The 24,700-nt window shown below is 35.8% G+C and overlaps 1 protein-coding gene across 12 annotated transcripts in view; it reads right to left on the minus strand.

The window, feature by feature from the left end:
• The window catches only part of PAN3 (poly(A) specific ribonuclease subunit PAN3), an 86,529-nt gene that overhangs the window by 56,720 nt on the left and 5,109 nt on the right, over positions 1 to 24,700 (minus strand). For 9 of the 12 annotated variants that reach the window (XR_014955540.1, XM_085580075.1, XM_077781452.2 and 6 more), the window contains exons 2-5: positions 16,876 to 16,997; positions 7,962 to 8,028; positions 5,900 to 5,970; positions 3,760 to 3,822 (exon numbers count right to left, since the gene is read on the minus strand). Coding sequence is in view for 11 of the 12 variants with exons in the window: in XM_085580075.1 (XP_085436201.1) it covers positions 3,760 to 3,822; positions 5,900 to 5,970; positions 7,962 to 8,028; positions 16,876 to 16,997 (323 nt within the window). In the remaining variant the exon portion in view is untranslated. The remainder of the gene's footprint in view (positions 1 to 3,759; positions 3,823 to 5,899; positions 5,971 to 7,961; positions 8,029 to 16,875; positions 16,998 to 24,700) is intronic. The other 3 variants (XM_085580079.1, XM_085580059.1, XM_085580103.1) reach the window with 2 other exon arrangements.

Consider the following 24,700-nt stretch of genomic DNA (forward strand, 5'->3'; position numbering starts at 1 on the left):
ACAAAAAATGGAACTGGAGCTTAAAAATAATTGTGTAGTTGGCTGGTATTTGTTGTTGGGTGGAGGATTTCTCCCCTTATGAAAAAAGAAGACTATGCTAACATTTATAATGCTTATAATTTTTGAGTATACAATAGTATACATCAATATTACATGCATTTAACAGACCAGACACCCTTCTATCCAGATTGCTCATGAAAACCTGGGTTGGGCTGAGGTCAGAATTTCACCAGTTGAAAAGTATAATACAGAGAAAAATATGATGTATTCTTCTACCCCAAGAAAACTTAAGCGCAACATTTGACATGGAAATGTGTCTTATTCTAGAGCATTTTTTTTTTCTGATCACAGAAAAAAAAAATTCTTGGTTTAAACAAACTTTAGAGATCAAATAGATCAGGCACTATATCAGAAATTTTAAACCATAGCTAAGGGAAACTTTTCAGGTGAATATATTAAAAAAGTTTATTTCATGAGTATATATGCTGAAGGCATGAAAATCTTGAAGATTTCAGAAGCAGCAAAACTGACATAATTAAGTCAAATGTTTTCTCATCAAGTTTGTAGCCTAGCTATGTTGGGATGAATTACCACAACTTTAAATCCTGGCATGGATTTAATTATACTGACAAACTTCTTTACTACTATTGAATTGATGTAAACTGATGGAAAAGCAGACTTTTTTCTACCACCATTGAAGTAGATAGTTCTAACTATAGTGAAGACTTGTCAGAGTACCACCACCCCAAAATGTACTTTCAAAAACTCCCAACTTCTAAATGAACACTATGGGCAAACCACAGATTTTCTTCACATTTAAAGGTTTCTTTTAATAGAACAAATTTTTGTGCTACTTACAAAAATGTGGGAAAATCACTGCAGTTACCAAATATATAGGTAAGAGGGTTAAAGGCTGATGCAGCTTTTACTCTGATCTTTAATAGGCATGATTTCTCAAACGTGGTATATTTTCTAGCTGCTTTAAATATTTCATAGTGCCTTCAATTAACACGTGCAGAAATCTAAAAGAAAATTTTAATTATTTTATGCAAATCACTCTTGAAGACTACATGCACTTTGGCACAACAAGAATCAAACAAAGCTTGCAAATATAAAGAAATGCATCTAGCACGTCAGTTACATTTCAAGTTATTTGACTTCAAATACACAAAAGGATGAGACAGCAAAATGTAAAAGTGTTACATATTTTTAAGGGGGAATGCTTTTATTTATTTTTATTTTAAGTTTGACTTGTGTATCATAATGATCACAAATTCACACACAAAAATAAAAGCAAACAATATATTCTCTCATGACACACTTAGAAGTGACAAATACAAATTTATCTAAATAGTAATAACCAAGACAGCAAGAGCACACAACCTAGGAACAATTCCAGTAACTACCTATTCAAAGAAAAGATGTAAAGCAGATTACATTACATGTAAAGCAGATTATATCCTTGTAAGAGATTTTAGAACCTGGTACTACCTACAAACATTTATTAGTCTTCTCATAAAGCATAGTCCTTCTGCATTGCTGCAACAACTTATTTTAGCATCAACTATTATGTTTTATTATTGCAGTATGGGTGTATAAATCCCAGAAGGAAACATTTAGGTTAGAAATATAAATTTCACCCAGGTACATCATAGAGTCTGTGCAGCCATAATTCTGTCTCTTAGAACACAGTGACATGATGCTTGATCATTACCCCTCAACTCATCAGAACAAGATTCATGCTTCTGAGATCATATGAAGGAGGCTCTGAAGATGAAAACTGTCTCAACACATTTTCATTCAAAGTAAATCCAGCAAGACCAAAGATGGCACATAAAGCTTTTCAATGAACACCACTGAACTAGACAATGATCAGGTTATCAGAGACGTCAAGATAGAGCTAGATGGAAACAGGAAGTTGCAGAGAAATATAGCTTCCCAAAAGGTAACAAAGTTAAATGGGAGGCAGGACACTCAAAAATAAAATAGCAACCATTTAAGAATTTAATATCCACAGGACCTGAAATTACCCTTATTATTTTCCTTTAACTTGAGAGGTCAAACTCTTCTCACTCATTAAAAAGCTTGGATTTATGCAGACTAGGCTTACAGGCAGTCTTTGCTTCAAATAATTTTCTATGCACGTTTATGTCTGCTATTCAAAGTAAATGAGTTCAGTATGCTGTCCAGTCTCACTGTAAATCTCCACGGATGGCACTCAACAGCTGCACCCTGTTTGGGGTGAACTTCAAGTCAAGATAATCTCTCTTATACTTTCCTTTCTAATCTAGAGGTTTTGTCCTTGCCTTTACTCACCTAAAACCAGTGGAAGGCATTCTAGAAAAAATTGCTTGAAAATACATAAAAAGCAGCATTAAAATCATGTTTAGAGTTGTTCAGTACAGCAATTTCACCCCTTGCAGCCTGTGAACTGAAGTTATTCTCACCTTAAAGGACCTCCTCTAGGTGTGACCAAACAGTTAAAAAAATGAAATGGAAATAAGTCAGTGTTAGAAACTTTTTGTAAGAGTTCAGTTTTCATGAGGATTGAAGGTATGAAAAAACAAAGTAAAATGTAAAAGTAAATGCTTTTCACTATTCTGTAAGGCTGACCAGTGACAAATACAGGAACCTTTTAGCCTGGATTGGTGGCAACAGTCTCAGAACAAATTTAAACATAAGTTTCATAATATATTTTCATCTTAGTACATTAAGCTGTCATGTCCTTCACAGAAGATTCTGATCAGTTGTCAAAAACAAGTTTTTATGAACTGTTTACCAGAAGCACCAAAATGAAAGCAAGAACTTTTCCAAACAGATCATTTCAGGTTTAGAGGAGCACTTTTCTAGATAATGGCTAAAGTCAACTTGGGAAAAACACCTAGGAAGTTCAAGTTCAGAATGCCACTCTATTTTTAACAAGCATAACATGTATTTGAAGGAAAAAAAAAAAATGAAATAAGCATGACATCATTATCCTTGAGAAAGGATGTTAGTCTATTACTAACTCTAGCTTTTGTTCCATGCTTCACAAATCCTATTTGTGCATTGTAGATTAATACTTACCTAAAAATCTCATATAGGAAATTCACTTTAAGGTTGCTTGTCTTACTGCATGTGGAGTTACAGCAACCGCACAGTAAATCCAGGTTTTACAGTTGACAGAACCTCCACCAAGGCTCCATCTACAGAAATACTTAGCTCCTTTGATTTCATTTTAAGTATCCTATAAAAATGTCTTTAAACAGTAATCTTAGCTTTCCTGAAATCTAAAATTGAAATGCAGTTTAATAATTTCTAAACAGAGATCATTATCTTGAGAATGTTCATAAAAGTTCAATGACTATGTTTACTTTTTGAACAGAAAGTAAAATGCCTCTAAACATCAAATAATCAAAAGCAAATTAATAGCTCAGTCATACTAATTAGTTTCAAAAATACTGTCTAATAAAAAAGTAAGGATATTCCAAATTACAATAATCAACTTATGTTCAGTATTTTATTGATCTCGAATATTTCTCCATATGGCTTGCCCATTGCTAAAGGGCTGCCACCATAACATGACCAGCAACATCCAGACAATCAATAAACTTGCTTAACCGAACTACATAGCACATGCTTTTACAGAAACTATTCAGTTTTACACATCACAAACATGCATAGTTTTTTACACCGTTCCAAATAACTTAATACTTCAAAATATTACAAATTAGAATTGTGGTATTTTTAAAGAAAAGCAATTGTTCTTTTTTCACTTACCAGGACTGTATTATATCTGTCCTCCAAGTCAGTGATAAACGAAGGAAATGCTGGTTTTGCCAGCTAGTTCAGAACAAACAAAACCTTAGACTTGGGCTCTTAGTAAGATAATGGAGACTTTTTCAAACAGTAGATGTTGTAAACATGTACATTTGAACTAGTCACCAAGGCTCCCTTTATACAGCAGGCACCAAGCACTGGCCTAATAAATCCCATTGTTCAAGCTATAAACAAACTCCAGTTAATGGGGTAGAGGGGAATCACACAAGGTTTTAAATACCTGGCACTCAAGCACTTAATGATTTTAAGGAAATCACTTCAGACAATTCGGATATTGTAATAAAAGTACTAAAAATATTAAAAAACTACATCATAACTACTTGCCATGCATTGACTGGCAGCAAAAGTCAGTCACAAAACTTATTAATTTCTCGTAACTTTAGCCATCAATTTTTGTCCACTTAAACCAATCACCAACATTTGGCAATTTCAAGTCTTTTTCTCAGTGAGAGCTATATGTTTCTTTAAACTACTCATCCCCTTGTGCTGACTATAGAGGGAGCCTGTATGCCTAGATTTACACAGCTCAAGTAGTATTTTATCAAAACTTCCCCATTACTAGTATTTAACAACCTTTAATACAAGCATACGTTAAAAAATAGCAGTCATAACAAATATAAATTAATATTCGAAGAAAAACACAAACATCTTTCAATTAATGCCAGTTATAGCTGAAATGCTAACTAGGAAAAAAACCAAGTTAATCAATTTCACAGCTAAAACTTACTCTTAATACTATTTTAGCAGCCAGTGCCTTAATTTGCTTCTTTTTTTTTGAAGAAAAAATACATTAAGTCAGGAAGCACTCTGAAATACTATTTGAGCTTCAAGGTATTTGTGCTTTACAAGCAAACATTAATTGGTTTGTTTTCACTTTGTGCTGCTTAACTTTGAAGTATTTTTAGAGATAGTGGTCATTCTTACAATACTTCTGTTTGATAGCTTATTTCCTTTGGTGCGTGTGGTTCATACACAAACACAAGTTTACACCCAGGTATATACATACATATGTGTATATATTGGCTCTCAAAGCCTGTGTTAAGGAGGAATGCACAATTATTTTTCATTTTTACGAGCCTTGGCAAGTAGATAAACAACACATTTATAGTTCTTTACATTCAACTTTCAGCACACTTTGCTGGCATTAAGGAAAAGAGCAATGCAGATATTCCATGAAGTTGGGATACAGCATAATATTAGAAAATTAATGTTCAACAACAGCATTTATATTTAAAAAACAGTGTGATGGACCAACTATAGCAATTATCTTTAAGCTCAATCTTGACCTGCAGGAATAATACAGAACATGCTGATGTAGCTTGCTTTCATTATTTACTACAGGAAAGCTCATGATAATGTGGCTAATAAGTAGTAGAACATGAAAGTCATCAGTGAAAGCAAAACTTAATAATTGGATGGGACAAGATAATACCTGGTTTTGGTAAGTGACAGTTCATGAAAATGAGAAAACTCTCATGTAATCAAACTTTTGTCTCTTATTCCAGCCTCTGAGTGTATAACTGGAAACCACTACAACTTGCACAGCTGCAGGCCAAAGGTGTTTGAAGATGCTGTCTAGCCCTCAGCAAAAGAAAGATTTCTCAATACAAATTAGAGGAATGGGAAAAAAACCCAAACCCTCACTTCCCAATGACAAAAGTGTCTTTTACCCTAAATGCATTTCAAGCTGTTATAATTATTATTGCATAACATACGAATTAATGGAAAAATTGATTCTTAATGCATTTTGAACTTGCTCTTATAAAGGCTTGCAGGTCACATGTCCCTTAATAGAATAAAAATTTGTTTTCAAATTCAGTGGGCTACGCACTAAGTTTCATATTCCATAAACTTCAATTTACAAGTGCCTGGAGTACTTCTTAATAGTAGCAGCAGTCTGATCTGATGCAGCAAAAGTGAAGAAGTAAGATCTTATTTATATCAGCAACAACACATTAAAATAAATCTAGTAACATCAGAAGAATTACCCTTATTTCATGCAGCATTTCAAGTTATTCCAGATCTTCTTCCCTGTCAACTCATATATAAATATGCTAGTTATGATTTAGATGTTGCCTACCTTCCTCCTTTGAGACACGCTGAGGGCAGCAAAGTCATTAAACAAGGATGAATTTGGTGAAGTTAGTGGATCTGTAAAACCAAGGTGTTATATACATATATATATATATATATACACTTCTAAAAGAAATTGTATATTTTAAACTTATTTCTGTAAGGAAAAAATCCTTTTGACAAACCTAAGTTTAGCAATCACACTGCTAAAACTCCCAGCTTTTATTAGATTTTGTGCAACGGTACAATTGAAATGGTGCTCATTAACAGAATTCAGTAAGTTTCATTGATGTTGACACTATTTAAAGACCACCTAACATTTCACAGCCTTCATCTGATCAGAAAACCTGTTTTAAGTGCTCCTTACATTTGCATGTCATTTTTAACCCCATAGATAATACATTACAACGTTTCCAATTCACCAGAAGATCCTCTGAAAGGCTTAACAAGCATTGGAACAGGTTGCCCAGGGCAAGTGCATGAGTCACCATCCCTAGAGGCATTGTGTAAATGTAGTACTGAGGGAAAGCTTCAGCAGTGCACTTGGCAGCACTGGGATAACAATTGGGCTGGATCTTAAAAAAATCTTTTCCAGCATGAAAGATCCTATGATTCTCTGATCTCCGGTTACCTGCAATCTTCTGTGTAAAAGGTTTTAAAAATAATGATGTGGATTTTGCTTGTCCTGTCACTGTTCTGCACAACAAATTTAAATCAGAATCAAGGACAGCAGATGTCCACATTCGATTAATAACTTTTTATTGCTATTTCTTTGTATTCATCTTTTCCAGAGTTGAAGTATCAAAACCTGCGTAACATTCACAGATGCAACTTAAAACTCCAAACTACATAGCTAAAACTGTCAAAGTAGCAGATGACTGCCAGCTGTAAACATTGGTGTTTTGATGAAACACTTTCTTCAACATTAAATTCTTAACAGAGAATTTATCTTGTATTTGTTCAACAGTAAATATTCTCTAAAAGGGCAATTCTGCAAGTGAAGCACTGCTTGGCAGAGCCAGGGAGAGAGAGGGGGAAGGATCTGAGACATGACAAAATTTTAAATGGTTTCTAAAAGTTGGTGTGGTTTCTCTCCTTGACACGCATCACCATTACTATTTGGCCTGTCACACTCAAACTCGGACTGCATTTAGAACTGGAGACCTCCACTGCCTTGAATAACTAATTGTTCAGCAGGACAAAAGAAGCAGAGTTAATATCAAAGCCTACTGGAAATAGACTAGGAAGAAAAAACAAGAAAATACCCACAAATTTTGACTTTCAAGCAAGTTCATTTTATAGTAGTTACTACCATGCTTAAAAAATTGTAATACTAGTAAGTAGACTAGCTGCAGTCAGACATGCAAATAGAGTTCTAGCATAATTTACACAGCAATTTTCAAAGCAGAAATTTATTTTAAATATATGTCCTTGCCATAAGGGAGCAGTACACTCTAAAGAGCTTAACAGCTACAGCTGAAATAATCTGTAATGATTGTGAAGAGCTCATTACAAAGCTCAGTACAGCCTCTACAATAATTTAGTGAGTACACAGGCCTCCACTATCAAGACATTTTCTTAAACTGAAAACCATGTAAATAAAACATCTTCATGTAGCAAGGAAAAAATTATAAGAGGCAAAGTATTGCCTGCAAGTCAAAACTGAGTAGCTATTAAAAATCAGTTATGTGATGTTTCACAAAATCCACACACCCTAAATTTAACAGAAAACACCTGAACACTAATCCCACACAATAACCTATCCAAGAAGCATCATAAAAAGGGATACTACAGTGAAGTAACATAAATGCTTAAGCTATCAGTGCTTCACAGTAAATATCCAAACTAACATTTCACTTGAAGTGACAAGAGTGATAATGACTAAGTTTTTTCCCCACAGCAAAGAGAAGGCTAAACATTTATAAGTTCATTACACTACAATTAAAAAAAATTAGTGCTGTACCTCAAATAAAATCAGAGAACAAGTAACACTCCCTTAAGCCTCAGTTCTGTGAATCTCTCAAATTTTCAAACATAGTTTTTATATGTGTTACTTTAAATATACTTACCATGGCCTGCATACTGCTTGGCACTGTCATTGAGAAGGCTAGGGGAGCTGCTGCTATTTGTCATCCTCTGTAGAAATAAAAGATTAAAGTGTACATGTAAAATAAAGCCTTAGCAGATTAAGTGAGGGCATTGGGGATGACCTTTAGAAAGTTTTAAGGGTAGACTATGAAACTTGTGCTCATTCCCCATTTAGTAAATAGGCTAAGCAAACAGACTTGTAATTGACAAAAACGTTTAGTAAAATAAAGGATTTTGCACAACAGAAATGCAAACAAAAAATTACTGTATATTCAAATGAAGCACTATCTTCATTAATTTCTTCTAAACGAGGAGGATCTACCAAGCCTATGGTTCTCTTCCTACACGTTGTGAAAATATTAGATAAGACAATTACTTATCTCATTAAAACAGTTTTTCACACTACACTTCTGAAACAACTACTCCTTTTAATATACTACTACCATGAAGTGAAATTTCTCCAATGAAAAACTTAAATATCTGATAGATTCTTTTTAATAACAAAAGAACTTTTGAGACCTTTCAGCAAAACATCCGATTCCTCCAAGTCAGCAAGACATCTGAAACCCTTTTAACATTCCTCCTAGGCTCCACTCGCTTCTCCTACATTCCTCTAGAGATAGCAGCTAGCAATAAACTAGATTAAAGTGAAGCAGTGCTGCTCTAAGTGCTACTGCTTCTTTCATAAAGAAGTTTTAAAGTGTGTTGTTTTACTCCTGCTTATTATTTTCTTTCACCAGCTTCCCAACAGGAAGAAAAAGTGTGAGAAGAAAAGGCAGACAAAGTCAGGAAGTGTTCTTCATCACTGAGAGGACAACCACTAATTTGTTAAAATACTCCCTGCCATGCTTTTGGCCCACATCAACCCAGAGTCTCCCAGCCAATTTCCAGGCACTATTCAGCAGTGAAAAGGTTTGAGAACCCTTCAAATTGACGGTTTGCATGCAGACTCTGCTTTAGTGGGTGAGCACACACCAGCACAAACAGGCCCTTTGGTGCCAGCTGGCCCTAAGCATCAAGGAAAGTTTCCAGGCACGTTCCATTTAGTAGTCTAGACACAGACTGACTCAAAACTGGTCACTGGAGCTGCTCTTTACAGTTCTTTTTCTCCATAGCCAGTGTCAATGTTGGTGGCAAGGGGCAGGAAGCTTACTGTGTTATACTTCAATGCCATTTCATCTAATTGTTGACCACAAAGATCAACATTCTGGAATAATTTTGGTAAGAACATAGAACCAACAGAAGTGGGAGTGCTATCCAATATGGTAGAATTGTACAACAACTGCAATTCAAGACTCATATCACTTGCAGTTTTCAGAGCACCACAAACATCACCAAGAGCTTCTGCTTTTAAAACTTGTATCTAAAAGAATAGATGGTGTAAAGTAGCTTTTATGTGTAATGCTTACAATATGTAAATAGCACATAAACCTTCAACTTTGTCAAGACTTCAAGCAAGCTTTTTGCTTTGTTCTCTTTCCTTATTTTGAAGTCAAAATAATATTTTTCTCCTAAATACACTGACCTCATACAACATAAATATCACTAACTTAAGTTATAAACAATTCTATACACAAAAGGCATGGGTCTAGTGAAACAAAGCCGACTTATTTTTACAAAACAATGTACCCCTTAGAGAGACCCACACTAAACTGACAAACTTTCCCAAATTCCAGGAGGCCCATTAATTGCTCACAATCATCAAAATAAGAATAAAAATACACCAAAATAATTTCTGGATTATAGTAGCTCAAGTAATCATACACCATTTTCCCTTCCTAAGCAATGGAAAGACATTGAATAGTTTGTCGCAAAAAGCATCCCTATTATGAGTGGTTTTTTTAGCATTTGAGATGTCCAGACCAATTCTCATAAAACAAAGGGGTCTAAGAAGAAATGTCCTAAAGAGAACCTTTCATATTTGCACAATTAATGTCCACTTATAATACCAGATCTAATAATAATTTTAATGTAAAAAGTTATGATTTGTTGAAACAGGAATAAATACAAATAAATACAATATTGAGAACTGTGTTGGTATCAAAGCTGGTTAAACACATGGGTTAAACATGGAACAAAGTACTTTTATTCCATCAATATTCACCATCCTCAGGTACAGGAGTTAAACATTCAACCAACCACTTTCAATGTGAACAGAAGCCTGAGATTATGAAAACCAGTGCTGACACAATCACTGAGAACATACAGTGCACACAAGGCAGACTGCAACAGAGCATATTGTTCTGGATTCTTAAAGCACAGTGCAACCCAAATCTGTGAGCATAAACTGTGCTTTTACAAAGTTCCCATTCAAGGTGCTAACATATCTTGAAAAACCAAAGCTTGGGCAGCTCTTGCCTTAACAACTGCTTGTAACCTGTACCTTGAATAGTTAGAAACCTCCACCACATTAATGAATTTTTCATTTTGCTCTCTTTGAATACACATGTACAGGCTTTTTACCTTAAACATTATTCATAGAAGACCTGCATGTAATCAGTAAAGGCTTTTTAAACCATTTTACTATTAAGACATATGCCACCACCCAATTGCACTTAATCTTAATGAAGGCTACTCCTGTATCTGATTTTTACCAAAATGGTCTTGAAAGAAAAAAAAAATAGAAGAACACACAAGTGCTGGTTTTTATTTGTGTTCTCTAGCTTTGATTTTAAATAACACTCCTCAAGCTCTTCTAATGACGTTGAACTATTTTTCATAAAAACTCAATTTCATTAACATTGTAGGCACCTCAAACCCAAAGGATGAAAGCTCCAGAAAGGCAAAAGCAACCATTAATGCGGAAGAAAATTAAATATTAAGCCAGACAGGAAAGGTAAGCACACACATATGAGAGCTTCATACTGTTTCACTACATCAGGATTTTTATCATATGGAAGTTAATGTAGAATGACAACTTTGTGATAACCAAGTAAAACACTCAGTTCCACACACTTCCCTTGTCTGCCTGCCTATTGCTATGATTTTCTGAGGTTCTTTAAACAGTGCTCAATATTCAACTAGGATGGCTGGTATACATCCTGCCCCATTCCCTTTAAAGGAATTTAAAAGTTGTTTCTGTTTTAGCTTTTCCTCACAGTACCTGCATCCTCTTTGTGACCCTATGCTGGACTCCTTTCAGTATATCCCTGTCTCTCATGTACTGAGAAGCCCAGCACTCCAGGTGTGACTTCACCACTGCTGGACAGAAGGGAAGGATCACCACCTTTGACCTTTTAGCAATGTTCTGCTTCAGGCAGTCCACTTCCTCCATGCAGTATACCAAGAAGAGAAGTGTTACAACAAATATTCCCACCTTCTAAAAGGAACACACCACCTTGCCTCCACCCTTCAATACTCAGTAACAAACCCCAAAATTATAGCTGCACTTAAGGCAAGTTTGCTTTACTTTCATCTCCCTCAAGTGTATATTAGAAAGTTCTCATCAAGATAAAGCACGAATAAAACTTCGATGCAGCAACTAGATCTAGTTTTACATAGCTTATAAGACTTATCTTGAACTGACTGTTTTCCCTTTATTTCCTCCACCATTTATTTTCTCCAAAATACCTAAGAGATTATATTTATTCCTCTTTTTCTCTGTATTCCATGCCCTAATCCTAAAAAGTAAGGATTTTCCTAATGGTCATATCACAGTGCTAAGTGTACCATCTCAAAACATTTTGCAGTATGTCACAATCTAGTCTCCATCTTACTACTGTTTTACTGTAACCGTATCAGAATATTTCTTTATAATTTTCAGATTAATGTTGACTGAAGGACAAACAGTCATTCTGCAAAAGATTAAGATTGATTTGTTTGGCTGTGACATTGTTTAGCTGTCAGATTCTGTGACCTACACAGGGTGATATCTTTTGCTTTTCTTTTTAAACAATCCAAAACCTATCTTTGACAGTGCATGTGGCATCATCTACAGAATGACCCACTCAACTGCTGAAACTCAAGCAACTTGATTTCTTCAGAAAGCATTATGAAAACAACAGCATACATTTATAATTAAAATAGCACATCTGCAGTTTCACTCCATTCTCAACAGTTAAAAACTGAAGACACTTACAAGCTTCTGTGCTTTAAGGAGAGTTTTATTACTCGATTGTTGGCAGATGCAGCAATGGCAACAAAGGTCTTTGTGTTTATTCAGCTGCAAGGCTTTGAAGTGAGCATGGCTGTTACTTCTCAGGCTATTCAAGAATGCTTAGTACACCAATATTTGCATGGTGAAAGCAAGCAAAACCAATTATTCTCTATTGCTTGGCCTTGCCAATTTTAATGCTGAAGACTGTTACTCCCTTCCTACTTCAATTAGAATGATTTACTGAGAACTTAGGATACTTCCTTTCTATGTAACCTGAAGTCCAATGGAATCCACATTATAAATCTCATCCCACCAAAATAAAGAAAACCAGATTCCTGAGAAGCAACATGGAAGAAGGCACCTTCTACTGTTTCATGCTCTTACAACCAAGCTGATCAGTTCTAATACAATGTTAAAAGTTTTAACATCAAGATATTTCTCTTTCTCCTCCTGCTATAATACCCTTTGAACAGCACAAAAATATTATTAAACTTTCTTTCCAAACCACCTGCATCTTGGATCAAGTTAGTCAAAGAGCAGCACTAATGCCAGAGGAACAGTGACACCAGCCAAGCAAGTGGCACACACTGAGCAAACAGCCAAGCATTAGAGGCATCCCAGCCAGGGAGCTCCTGCCTCTCCACTGCTGGGAAAGCCAAAAGCGGTGAGCTGCTTTTCAAACCACACCTCTGATTGTCTCTTGCCAGCTGCTGCTATGCCAAAAAGAGAAAAAAACAGCTTTGAGGACAGCATGCAGCCTGTAGGCCATGTGTTGCACAGGCCTGCTCTGCAGTCAGTTATGATTACTTAGAGAAGGAGAAAACAGAAAAAAAGTGGTTTGATAAGATGGAAAACAAAACTGTTAATATAGTATATGAAAGAATATACAGATTCAGGGAAGAAGAGACGCATGAAACAAAACAGTCTTATGGAAAAACACAAACCAATGAGGACAGAAGACTATTAACTACTAGGAAACTAAGTAACAACCGATGATGGGAGGTATTGAAAGGTTGGCCAACAGCAAAGACCTTTGAAGCAACAGGAATGGAAGGATGAGCCAAAGAGGTATTTTTCAGAAAGGAAGAATTACAGCCACAGCCACTTCAAAAATCTTGCCTCTTCTGAGCTGTACAAAGTACTTTTACTCTGTTTTCCCCACTGCAAAGTGAGTATTGCTATTAACTGCTTCTTCACCACTAATCTAAGTCCAAAGATATGCTCAAGGTCTTGTAAAATATTCCACAGATATAAATGAAATCTGAAAGTGAGAAATAGCAATTCTACGGAAATGTTGACTACTATTCATCTACATTATTTATGCTCAAAGCAGCACATCCACTCCCAATTCATCATGATATAATCCACTTTCCTCCCTTTTGCTGCTTACTTAACACTGAGTCTCAGAGATCAGGCACTGCACACAAAAATATGGCAACTGCCAACTTTGATATAGCTTTGCTTGATGCAGTCTGGTTCCATTATATATGCATTATGATAACCCAAACATATACAACCACATACTCTTTTCAACAAACCTCTGTTTTATGAGCTGCACATGACAAACATATTCTGGAGAATAGATAGGGATAGGAATAGTCAAGACAACTCATCAACTGAGTACCTGACAATTATTTTAAGAGGTATGTAGTGAATAGAACAAGGACAGCAGAAATATTATTTCATGGTAACAGAAATAAGCAATACCCTGAAGAGACTGATATTTAACTATCCTTGCTAGAGTGAGGCCAGTTAAGCAACTTCAACCAAGTATTTTACTTGTGGTCATTAATTCCATTCATGACTTTGCAACTGTAAAGATTAGTTTCAAAAACTCAGGTCTCTTGTTTGCCAGCACTGTTGCAGTATTGTTTATTTCATTGCCATCCTTTTCCATCCCATGCATCCATAAAATGTAGACTACTTTTCTGATTCATACAGAAAGCACTGCAAGAAGTTTGATGAAATAATTGTAATGGCACCCAAAAGAGCACTGCCAACTAAGAGTCTTCACAAGGATGCAAACAGCATGCAGGAATAAAGCACAGAACCATATGATGAACATTTAATCAAATATTAAACAGATGCTCAATACACATGAATGTGCCACACATCTTGTGTTCTGAGAAAGTCCCACTAAATTTTCCAACTGAAAAAAATTACACATTATGAGAAACACAACTCTAAATATAACCTCAAGGCTGCACTAGCAACCTAAAATTACCATTTCCTAACATCTTGCTGCATCTTACTACTGTTTTTCTATCAGTGTGTTTATTTGCATGTTTGTGCAATTTCCCAGTTTTAAAAAACTAGCAGAAGAGCTTGCCTCATTGCATCACTGATGCATCTATTTGCAAACTACACAGGTTCACCAGAGATGACAAAGTCACTCAGATGGAACTGATACTTCCATCTGCAAAAGCAAAACTGGGAGTTAATGAAAAATTTTACAGAAGACATCTGATGTTTCACTGATGGCAGAACACTAAAGTTTTAGTATCTTCAGTTTGATTCAAGAACCTGGAAAGAAATAGGAGCACGGATTTGTTCTCTCCACCCTACTTTGTCCCACCTTTACATCATGAAAACTTGTTTTCAGTTTCTGTGTATTGCATTTGTGCCATTCCAGTCCCCATTCTGTGAGTGTCCCACCAAAATCTCCTCTCTGCTTCAGTCTCTTTGCTCAATCTTTCCTGGTTTCTTCTTTACCTATCTTCAGCTCACCTTCTCTAAGCCCACAGCATATTTTTTTTCCCCCTTACCAACCCCTCTGCTCTAATTAACACAGATACAGCTCTCTTTCATTAAACATAGATCCACTTCCATGCTGCTTCAGACAGAAGTGGAAGAAAAGGAAAGAGGGAAATGAAGCTGATCAGCATTCCTGCTCTGAGTTCAGTCAAGGCCTAGATTATGCCAGAGCAGCATCTGCAAAAATGTACTCAAACTAGAGCATGCCAGTGCAGCTTAGATCTTTGGAAAAATATTTAACATCTAGAAAGTCTCCAGTGGGTCCATATAAACCAGTTCTGAAAAGGTTTAATCAATTGACAACATCTGTGCAAATGTTCAGAGAAAGCAAGCAAGAGGTATATCCTTGACACAATAACTAGATCTATTAACAAATAGATATAACAATCTACCAAATTCAAAGTCTCTATTCCAAATCATAAAGGACTAGTATTATTTAAAGTCAAACCCACTACAATTTCTTTGTCTTGTTCTCCACAGGGCTGAATGACACAGAAGATCTCATTCCACGTGGCTAAACTTTATCAGTGTGTACTTAACCTAGAAGCTGACATGCAATCAAAACAGACAGCATTACCTATGTAAAGAAGAACTTAAATTACAGATTCAAAGAAAAAAAATCAATACAGGAATGCTTTTCAAACCATAGTTTGATGCCCGTAAGCACATTCTCAACACTAATAAAATCCTACTTTCATAGTAATTTTCCTTGTCCTCCAATGGGCAAGAGGCACATTGATTTCTTCTCAAAGAGAAACAATAATGCCTTATCTGTAATCTCAGGCATTAGTAAAGTATTTAAAAATCCCATGAGCATTCATGTTAGATGCATGCCTCATTGTTTGTCTTTCTAGAAGAAACAGTTGTAATTAAAAATGGGTGTTTAGAAAGACACTAATGTTTCTGTAAAATACAGTTTAAGGATAAAAAACATAACGACTATGTTAAAATTATAGGACCTCAGTTATACAAAAATTTGTAACTGCCAGCTTCAATAGTACACTTTGGAATCAGAGGTTAAAATTGTTCTTTTTAAATCATGCATAACTGTCAAGAAAACATTTCCATACTTCTGCAATTCGTCAAATAAGAAAATCTAGCCTTCTTGAAAACATGCAGTAAAAAAAAACAAACAACCAAACAAAAGGAAAAAAAGGAACACACCTAATTAATTCCCACCTTTTGCTGAGTTATTTTTCAATCCATTATACAGCCACAATTGAGATCAAAGTAACCTCACAAGGAGAGTTTCCTCGATATAAAAGAAGAGAGTTGTTGTCAGGACTCAGTGTGAACTGTTTGACTTGTACTCTCTCATTTACCAGAAGTTGCTTTGTTTACTACAGGACAGACCATCTTCTTTCAGGGACTGTACTTCTTTTAAAATGCATAACACTTTGAGGGAGTTATTATAATACTTCATGTGTTAATTCAGTAGATACTCATTTAGGTTTTACATACGACAGACTTTTGTTGCAAATTTTCCATTATACTACCTACACAATGAATTCCACCTCATGGGAGTTCCTATGCCAACCGCTACAGAACACTATAAATACAGGCAAACATTTCAGAAGATTTAAATATGAATTCAGCATACCACCACCAGAATCTGAGTTGACAAATTCTGAAATTTTTGCCTAGTAATTTCAGGTTGGACAGTTCACATTTTCCTTCAGTGACTTTGGATCTTTGAAAAGTTTCAAAACCTGAATTTTAAATATTTAGCAAAAGGCTATCAAAAGGTATGAACCTAAAAAGAAATCTAGAAAGTCATGTTCAGAAAAGAAACCTAACACAGAACTAAGGTATGCAGCAAAGCTCAACACAACAGCTCAGGTAAGTGCAAGTAAAAATAGATTAATTTTAAAGCCATTATACTGCTTCATTTCCATTTGCAAAATTAAAGTTAGGATATACTCTGTATATCATACAAGATGACACATTCCAAAAGGCTCCATTTGTCTTGCCTCTTGAGCAGTTTTCTCTTTTTGGTGTAACACCAGCTGGAACTAATGAAACATTATACAAATCACTGCTATTACCTGCATCATGGGATACTTCGTTTCAGCAGGACTTCCAAATCCATTAACGCCAATGAAGCTGGTGCTAAAGTATGAATCCGTTAGATTAGCATCAGCTAACCCACCACCATCCATTCCAGGAACTAAAAGGAAAACAGAAAAAAAAAAAAATAATGCTTCAGAAAAAGCTTCCTTAGCCATGGGTTTATTCACTAGTATCTATTATATATATATATATATATATATATTTTTTTTTTTTGGCAAGGAAATAGAATATGGTATTACTGTCTTCTCAGCAAAACAACAAAAAACAAAATAGTGCATACCATGAAAAAGGAAATTATTGAAAGCAGTTACTAAATTAGAGTATTTGTAGCATGAAGTTACAGCATAAACGCAGAAAGAAGCAATGAGTAGTCTGAACTTTAGAAACAAGAATAACAAGGATAATAATGATATCAAAAAGAAAATAAATCAATTAAAAAAACTAGAAGGCAAGCTTATTTTATGAAGACCCATACTCCTGCATGCCCTTCTTGGAAATATATGCATTAAGTAGAGTTTTGAACTGGATGCACTGGTTCCTTTAAAGGGTAACATAGAAAACGCAAACTTAAAAATATCTCAAACCCTTTCACAGAAAGCACAAACACTTTAAATGTTTCCTTAAGAGCTTAAGACAATTTTCATCATCTCATTCTTTGTAAAGTGGCAACAATTTCCTGAAATGTAGCCAAAAAAATCCTTTAGATTGAAAGTGTGAAGGATACAAGAAGAAATTCATCCTGCCTAGAAACAAGGGCCTGACACATATTGCTTCTTTAACCACAAATAAATAAGTTCAATACTAAAAACCTACAAAGAACAACAAGCTGTCATAAGTAACACAAAACTCTCAAGCAGGTATTTTCTTTGACAGGGAAAAAAAAAAAAAGGCATTTACAATAGTATGCAAGCTGCAGTTCAAATGAACCTCCTGTAAAAGCATCCACAGTAAATTATAAAGACGCTCATCAGTATGGCCAGGCCACTGCAAGCCAACAGGCATGAGTAATGGGTAGCTTCAAAGTAGGAAGGCACACATCCAACTCAGAGGAACATCCTGTACCAAACTATCCAACTTGAACTTCTGGAAGGACTCACAGCCAGGTGGTGACACCCAGAAACAACTTCCTGATCCTGATCCTAATCCTCAAAGGAAATAAAATGCAACTTAGTGGCACAGCCAAAGGAATGCATACTATAAACCCTCAATTTTCAACAGAACAGGAATTTTCCCTCCAAAACAGACTGCATAACCTGGTGAGCCATTTCCATGTGCTAGGCACAGGAAACAGCAAAAGAAGTACAGTCATGCATAATCACAGGAAGGGCTGGAAGAGACTGATGAGTAGCACACACACCACAGACAGAAGGAAACACTGTCCAGCTGCACTCCCCTGAGACTAGAGCTGCATGAATCAGTCCACTGGGGGAAACACCAGTTCAAATGGAGAACTATATGTGAGAGACCAAATAAATGGAATATCGCAGTGGCAATAAACATCAGTTTTGCAAGGGGAAAAGATTCTTGAATATTTGCTGCCAAAGCTAGAACAGTATCTGTATATTCTATAGGTTTGAAGGAAACACCTAAGAAACTTTAAATATGCTAATTATTAATTAATTGCTACTTCTTTTTACAAATATTTTAGAAGTTACCTAAGAGAATAGGAAAATAAAACTCTCTCCACTAGCCATGCTCCAGATCCTCCTTCATAATTTTAAGTAAGTAGCCACACAGAAACTTCAGAAGTCCACTTGCTACAGCCCTAAAAAAGATAAGATTTTTTGGATTTGTCTTTTAAATAACTGTTCCTCTTTTGCCTTCATTTGGCAAAATCACATTCAGAAGTCTAGGAAAAGTATTTTGTAGTTCAACTACTGTACTATGGAAAACAGTAATGTCTGCAGTAATGCAAATTACTGTCTCATCCTTCCGGCTATAGTCAGTCCCTAACTTATGCTGTGAAGGGTAGCATCTTACATAGGGTTTTCTGGCATCACGAAAAATACTAGTACTCATTCATATGAGAAAACAAAAAAGATAGCAAATCCATGTCTAATTGTACACAGTTTCAGTCCAGTTTGCCCGTAATTGGTTTTAACTGTGTTTTTTATTTATTCTAAAAATACATTTCCAATGAAGCTTTCTCTGCCTATACTGCAGCTGTTATCAAAAACTCCTCCAGTTTTTATGCTACACCTTAACCAAGAAAAACTGCTTTATTTCCAGGAACAACTGTCATTTCAAGGTACTCTAAAAAATTTCAGCAGTATATCTGCTACTTCATCTCACGATTTTGCCTGAAATTACAGAGTCTATCCAATTTTTAACAAACTAGCAAGATACTCCCTCAGATGACACCATCAGCTTTCCAAATCCTTCAGGTTCTGTTAGAGAATTAAGAAAAAGACTATTATTCCTGCTTCTCTCACTGCTCCTCACTATGCTAGAGTCATCATGAGAATCCAGGTACCTCCAGTTCTCCCTTGGAACAAAGATAGTTAAATGCACAAAATCCTTCAAACTGGGAAGAGGCCAATGAAAACTTGCAAGTTTTTCCACACTGAGAAACCCCAGAGCTGGCCTGCAGTAAGTCCAGACAGGTGGTACAGCTCAGTCACCCAAAATCCAAACAAAGCACTTGAATCTGTGACAGTAACCTTGCCAGGGCACAAATACAGCACCGGGTACTCTGCTCCTGCTCTGGCTGAAACACCCTTAGTACCAGGCAGGTCAAGCTGCAGGCAGGAGCAGGCTTTGGGCAGCAACTCAGAGCTGAGCAAGGCTGAGGCTGCTGCTGGGATCTTTGAAACTGCAGCCTTTCTACTCCTGGTATCTGCTATGCAAGCCTATCCAAGACACTTAAAGCTGCTCAAAGCTACAATTTAGGCTATTGGCACAGTGATATCTAACTGGGCACTTCAAACAGCAGAAGCTACTCAAGAACATTTCTTTTTATCTAGCTGCAGGAAGATCATCTCTGTACTGAAGTGCTATGGTTTGGCCATACCAATCAGCCTCCTTGTGCCACTCCAACAAATTGCTGTACTCCAGTGTTGACACAGCTACACAGCGCTAAGTTCAACTGGCACCAGAGCAACTTCAAAATTACTTTCAACACCAAGGATTTTTATTGTACTCTCCCAGTCTAGAAACATACTGCTAGCAGAGGGATTCAGAGCACAAGAAAGCATATTCCACAGGATCAAAATCAAAAGAAAACCATCAAAAGTACACTCATTGGAGCAGAGGAGTTTTCTTGGCAGTAGCTCAGGTTTAGAACAGAATGCTCTAGACATGGCAAGTATAACTATTGCCTTCAAAAGAAAATTTAATACTAGCTTCTTTAAACTGACTTCCCTGTAGCAATTACCAAGAAAATTATGCCTGCAGAAAAGAAAAAAGTAATTCTTGCTTTACTTATAGAATGAAAAAAATGTGCTCAATACATACTCCATTTGTGTTCAAAGGGACATTCAGTTTTTACACTGCTGATAGCCCAGCAAATACCTGAACATCCAAAGTATTTTTACTGTATTTGTCACCTGCCCTTCTCTAAGAGAAGTAGACAACTTTCTCCACCTTCTGCCAAACATTTAGGAAATCAGAAATTCTCACTTGCTTCTTCAAGACCACAGTAGTTAGGAAAAATTATTTATCATAAGCAACCTATAAAAGGTCTGCAGAAGTGGGCACACTTTACCACAGAAAGTGGAAGCCTAGGCTGGAAAAAAAAAAACTGTAGTCCTCATAAAGTTTTTATTCATATGTGTTTACTAATTCACATCAGTTCCTGCATTTGATTTATCCATCCAAATCTTTCCTACAGAACAACTGCAAGCAAACACTTTAAAATATTCCATACACTATGCTATTAAAATACCAATGAACTTCTCATGTCTGTCCTTTCTTTTTCAAGACATTGATTACAACTTTAGTAAATTTAGGTAATTTTAGGAAAACCCTGAATTAGCTATTTTTTGTTAAAGGAATAAACATTTCTGTTGTGTAGCACCACTATCCATGCATTGAAGCTGTACATATTTGCAACAGGTTCTTCTTGGACAGAAACAGACTCTTCCTTATAAAAGCAGAAAGGCTGACCAGGCAGTTCTGAGTAAAGACAGATGTGTAAGTGAGCAACAAAGAATCCAGAGGGGGAAAAAAGTGCTAACATGTTATGTAAGTAGCTGTGTGAAAACAGAACAAATTTCTAAATTCCATCAATATTCAAGACAGAAGGTACATCCAGGCAATTCTGGAAAAAAATTAAATAGAACATCTTGAGAAATTAAGACAAAAATTTCTACTTTTTATACACATTATCTAATACTTTTCTTGCTTGGTGAGTAACACTGCCGCTTAATGTGACAACTGCAATTAAAAATAAATATCTTCTTATATAATTTCTCTCCCACAGAATTTTAGCAGAAAGTAGGCTTCCTGCCAGATGCAGACGCCAGAGAGGAAAAAAAGAGATACTTTTGCCTTACTCATTACAGTGACATTTTTCAGAAACAAAGTATCTCGTCACAGTTTTCAGTGCTTGAGTAGTACTGCCATGCACACAGCACATGTGCTTCAACTGAAGGGGTCAATTTCAGCGAATTTTAGTTTAATGCATGTCTTGTCTAATACTAACACTATCAGAACACTAATACTATATGAAAAGATTTTATGATATTTTTCATTCTATGATTTCGCTAATCAGTAAAAAAATACTGTATTATCCTAGACTACTTCTTTTATGAACCCAGTATCAGTACTGATGAGACACTGCTCATAACACAAAAAAGGGTCCTTCCCAATAATGCAATAGATTACTCCCAAAGTAAATGGGCTAAAGCAAGGCCACAACAGATTTAGCTGACAATTTTCCAAATAATATTTTAAAGACTTCTGGCAAGGTAATAAAATGTGGATTGAAATAATTCATTTTGTTATTAATACCTTTTTCCTAAATGTACAATTATTTTTAGGCTGGGTAAAAAGTTTATATAGTATCTTGATTTAAACTCTCAGCACAGCAACAGCACACTTTTCACATGCTGGTACACTGAATCATAGGTTCACTGTGTACACATGCATCCTAAGGACAAGGTGCTATCTCAGCTAGATATAAAGCAGTAAAAGCTACAATGCCATATCTCCAGAGAAATTCACAGAGATAGCTATCATAATGCTGAGACAAAAACAATAAAACATTTATACACAGCTGATCTAAGTAAGTAATTTAATATTTGTGTCCTTTTAGTCACCCAGAAGCACCAGGGTGTCAGAGGAGCTTACACTCACTTTCCTTTTTGTACAGACATGTACATTTCTGTACACCAAAAAATCCTGTGCTAGTGGTGCTAATCTCACTTGTACACCTCAGTGTTACATTTTCTACAGTGCTCCTACTTGGAACTTGTTAGGGAAATTTGATTCTCTGTTGTTTTTATGCCTCTCTCATTTAATGGAATGTTTTTGAAAGACAGACTAGGAATCTCTGAAATAGAGGCACCAGACAAAGAAAATGAACAATGCTTCCAGGCATGAGAGGCAAAAATAAAAGCACACGCCTGGGTTAGGGCACTGTGACAGAGTGCAGTTGGAGGGCAGACAGCACAAATGAACTAAGTTGGCTGAAAGGCAGACAGGAAGCAAAACAGTTTGGGAAATGCTGCCTTATTTACAAACACTCCCACTATGTGACAAGATATTCATGGGAAAGTAAAGGAAAACAGCAGTCTTTAGCATAACAGCAAATGGCTGGGCTATCTTTTTTTTATATACCTCACATATCATAGAAGTATCTGGTGAAGATGAAGCATCTGATGAAGACAGAAAAACAGCATAGGTGCCATCCTTCTGCTCTGTAAAAGTCTTGTTACAAAATCGAGAGCAGCTGGACTCCTCCGCATGGACCAAGTCCAAAAGCACAGTGATAATACAAATTAAAGTTGATACTTTCTCAAAAGAGTAATCAAAACTAGTCTGTTATCAGAAACAGCAATTTAAAGTGATACAATTACTTAATACCATAGCTTTCAGAGCTAACCCTCTCCAAGATCTTTTACAATTACTAAAAAATTGCATTGAACTATTCAATAAACTGCACCAATTTTTTCAAACATTTAAGCTTCTGTTTTAATAGTCTCCAACTAAAACTCAACCTTTTATAAAAATAATTGCATGACACATGTGCAGATAACCTGAAAAGAACATAAGGATATTTTTCACAGCAGCTGGAGAGAATGCACAAAAGAAAGGAAAAGTCTTCCTGCCATTTGTCTCAGCAGTAGACCAACTGAAGTTTAGAGATTCTATACATAAACTACAGGAATCACACACTGTATGACCAATTTGTATAATGCAGGTCTCTGCTCTCTCTCATGTTTATATATCTGTGTGTTGTTTCTATAACTCTATTCTCAAATTTTAAAAAGGTCAGGAGTAAATTTGTTAAAAAGCAAATTAAAAAATACAAATAAGTTCTAAGCACAAAATATCTTTGAGAATCAAACAAGGCAACCACATAATTGGAACTTTTTTAACTATTGAAAGACTCATGAAGCCTACACACACACAGAAGAGTGTGATCAATTCCAACTCTGGTCCAATACTCATGTCCATACATACACAGTGATTCACTACGCCATTTTTCTGATGGCATAAAGCATTACATCTTGACTAGAAAGCAACAAATCAGGAAAACATCAGCTTACTATCTAAATCCCTACACTGACCCCTTTTCATCAGCTGCCTCACAAGCAAGACTATTTTTTCTGCTATGGAGGTTCTATAGAAATGCTAGTGTCCATCACTCTAGCCTCACTTACCATTTGCACACTTTTACCACAGCAGTCTAAATTTGCTTCTAACTGGTTCCTTACACATGGAAACCTTTCTGAGCTAATCCTCAGAGTCACTGTTTTCTGGACATTCAAATCATTCCTGAAGGCCCACTCCTACAGCAATATCTAAAAAAAATCAGTTTCTAATACCTGCTAGACAGAAATTAAGAGGGACATCCTCAGTTTTGAAAAACAAGCTTCCCATTACTAAGATATAGCAAAGAGTTTGCTTCTATAAGGTAACTATCCCCACACTCACACTCTTTTCCATGTTTGCCTCTGAAGCCAGAAAACAATGACAAGAGTAATAGTGTTACAGTATTCTTCAGTACCCAATACAAGGTGGGTTCTATCAGAAACAACTACCAATACTCCTCAGATATCCACAATTCTTGTGAAATATTTGGACACTGAATGATTTCCTATACAATAAGAAAGAAAACATGAGGTATATTAACACATAAAATGAAAGCAAATTGAAAGCGTATTTTTTTAAGTTTCACTGCCCTCAAAATCCCAAGTAACTTTGCAGATTGAGAAATTTTTCCTTCTCTTTCTTTTTCCTTAGCTCTCCCAAATAATTTTCCTCCTACGGGACATTCACTTAACAGATCCTTGTGGGTCCCTTCCAACTCAGAATATTCTGTGATTCTGTTATTCCCACATGAAACACATAAAAGCAAAAAGAAAACCTATGTCTAATTGCCTGATTTCTGAAGCTGATATACGAGACAAAAAGTGATTAAGTGAACTCAGTAACTTTCATTTCCCCTTATGCATCTCTAAGAGGTTATTGGTTTTACTCTTCAATTGTCCATTGTATCAGTCTCCAAATGCCAATAATTTTTTTTTTCCCATTTCTTAAAAATATTCAGAGCAAAACAAGATGAAAATTGTATGATCCATCATGGATTGTATGATCCTGGAAAACGCATAATGAAAATTAAAGGGGGAGGTACCT

The sequence above is a fragment of the Lonchura striata genome, chromosome 1 (assembly GCF_050655825.1).
Source record: "Lonchura striata isolate lonStrDom1 chromosome 1, ASM5065582v1, whole genome shotgun sequence".
NCBI lineage: Eukaryota > Metazoa > Chordata > Aves > Passeriformes > Estrildidae > Lonchura > Lonchura striata.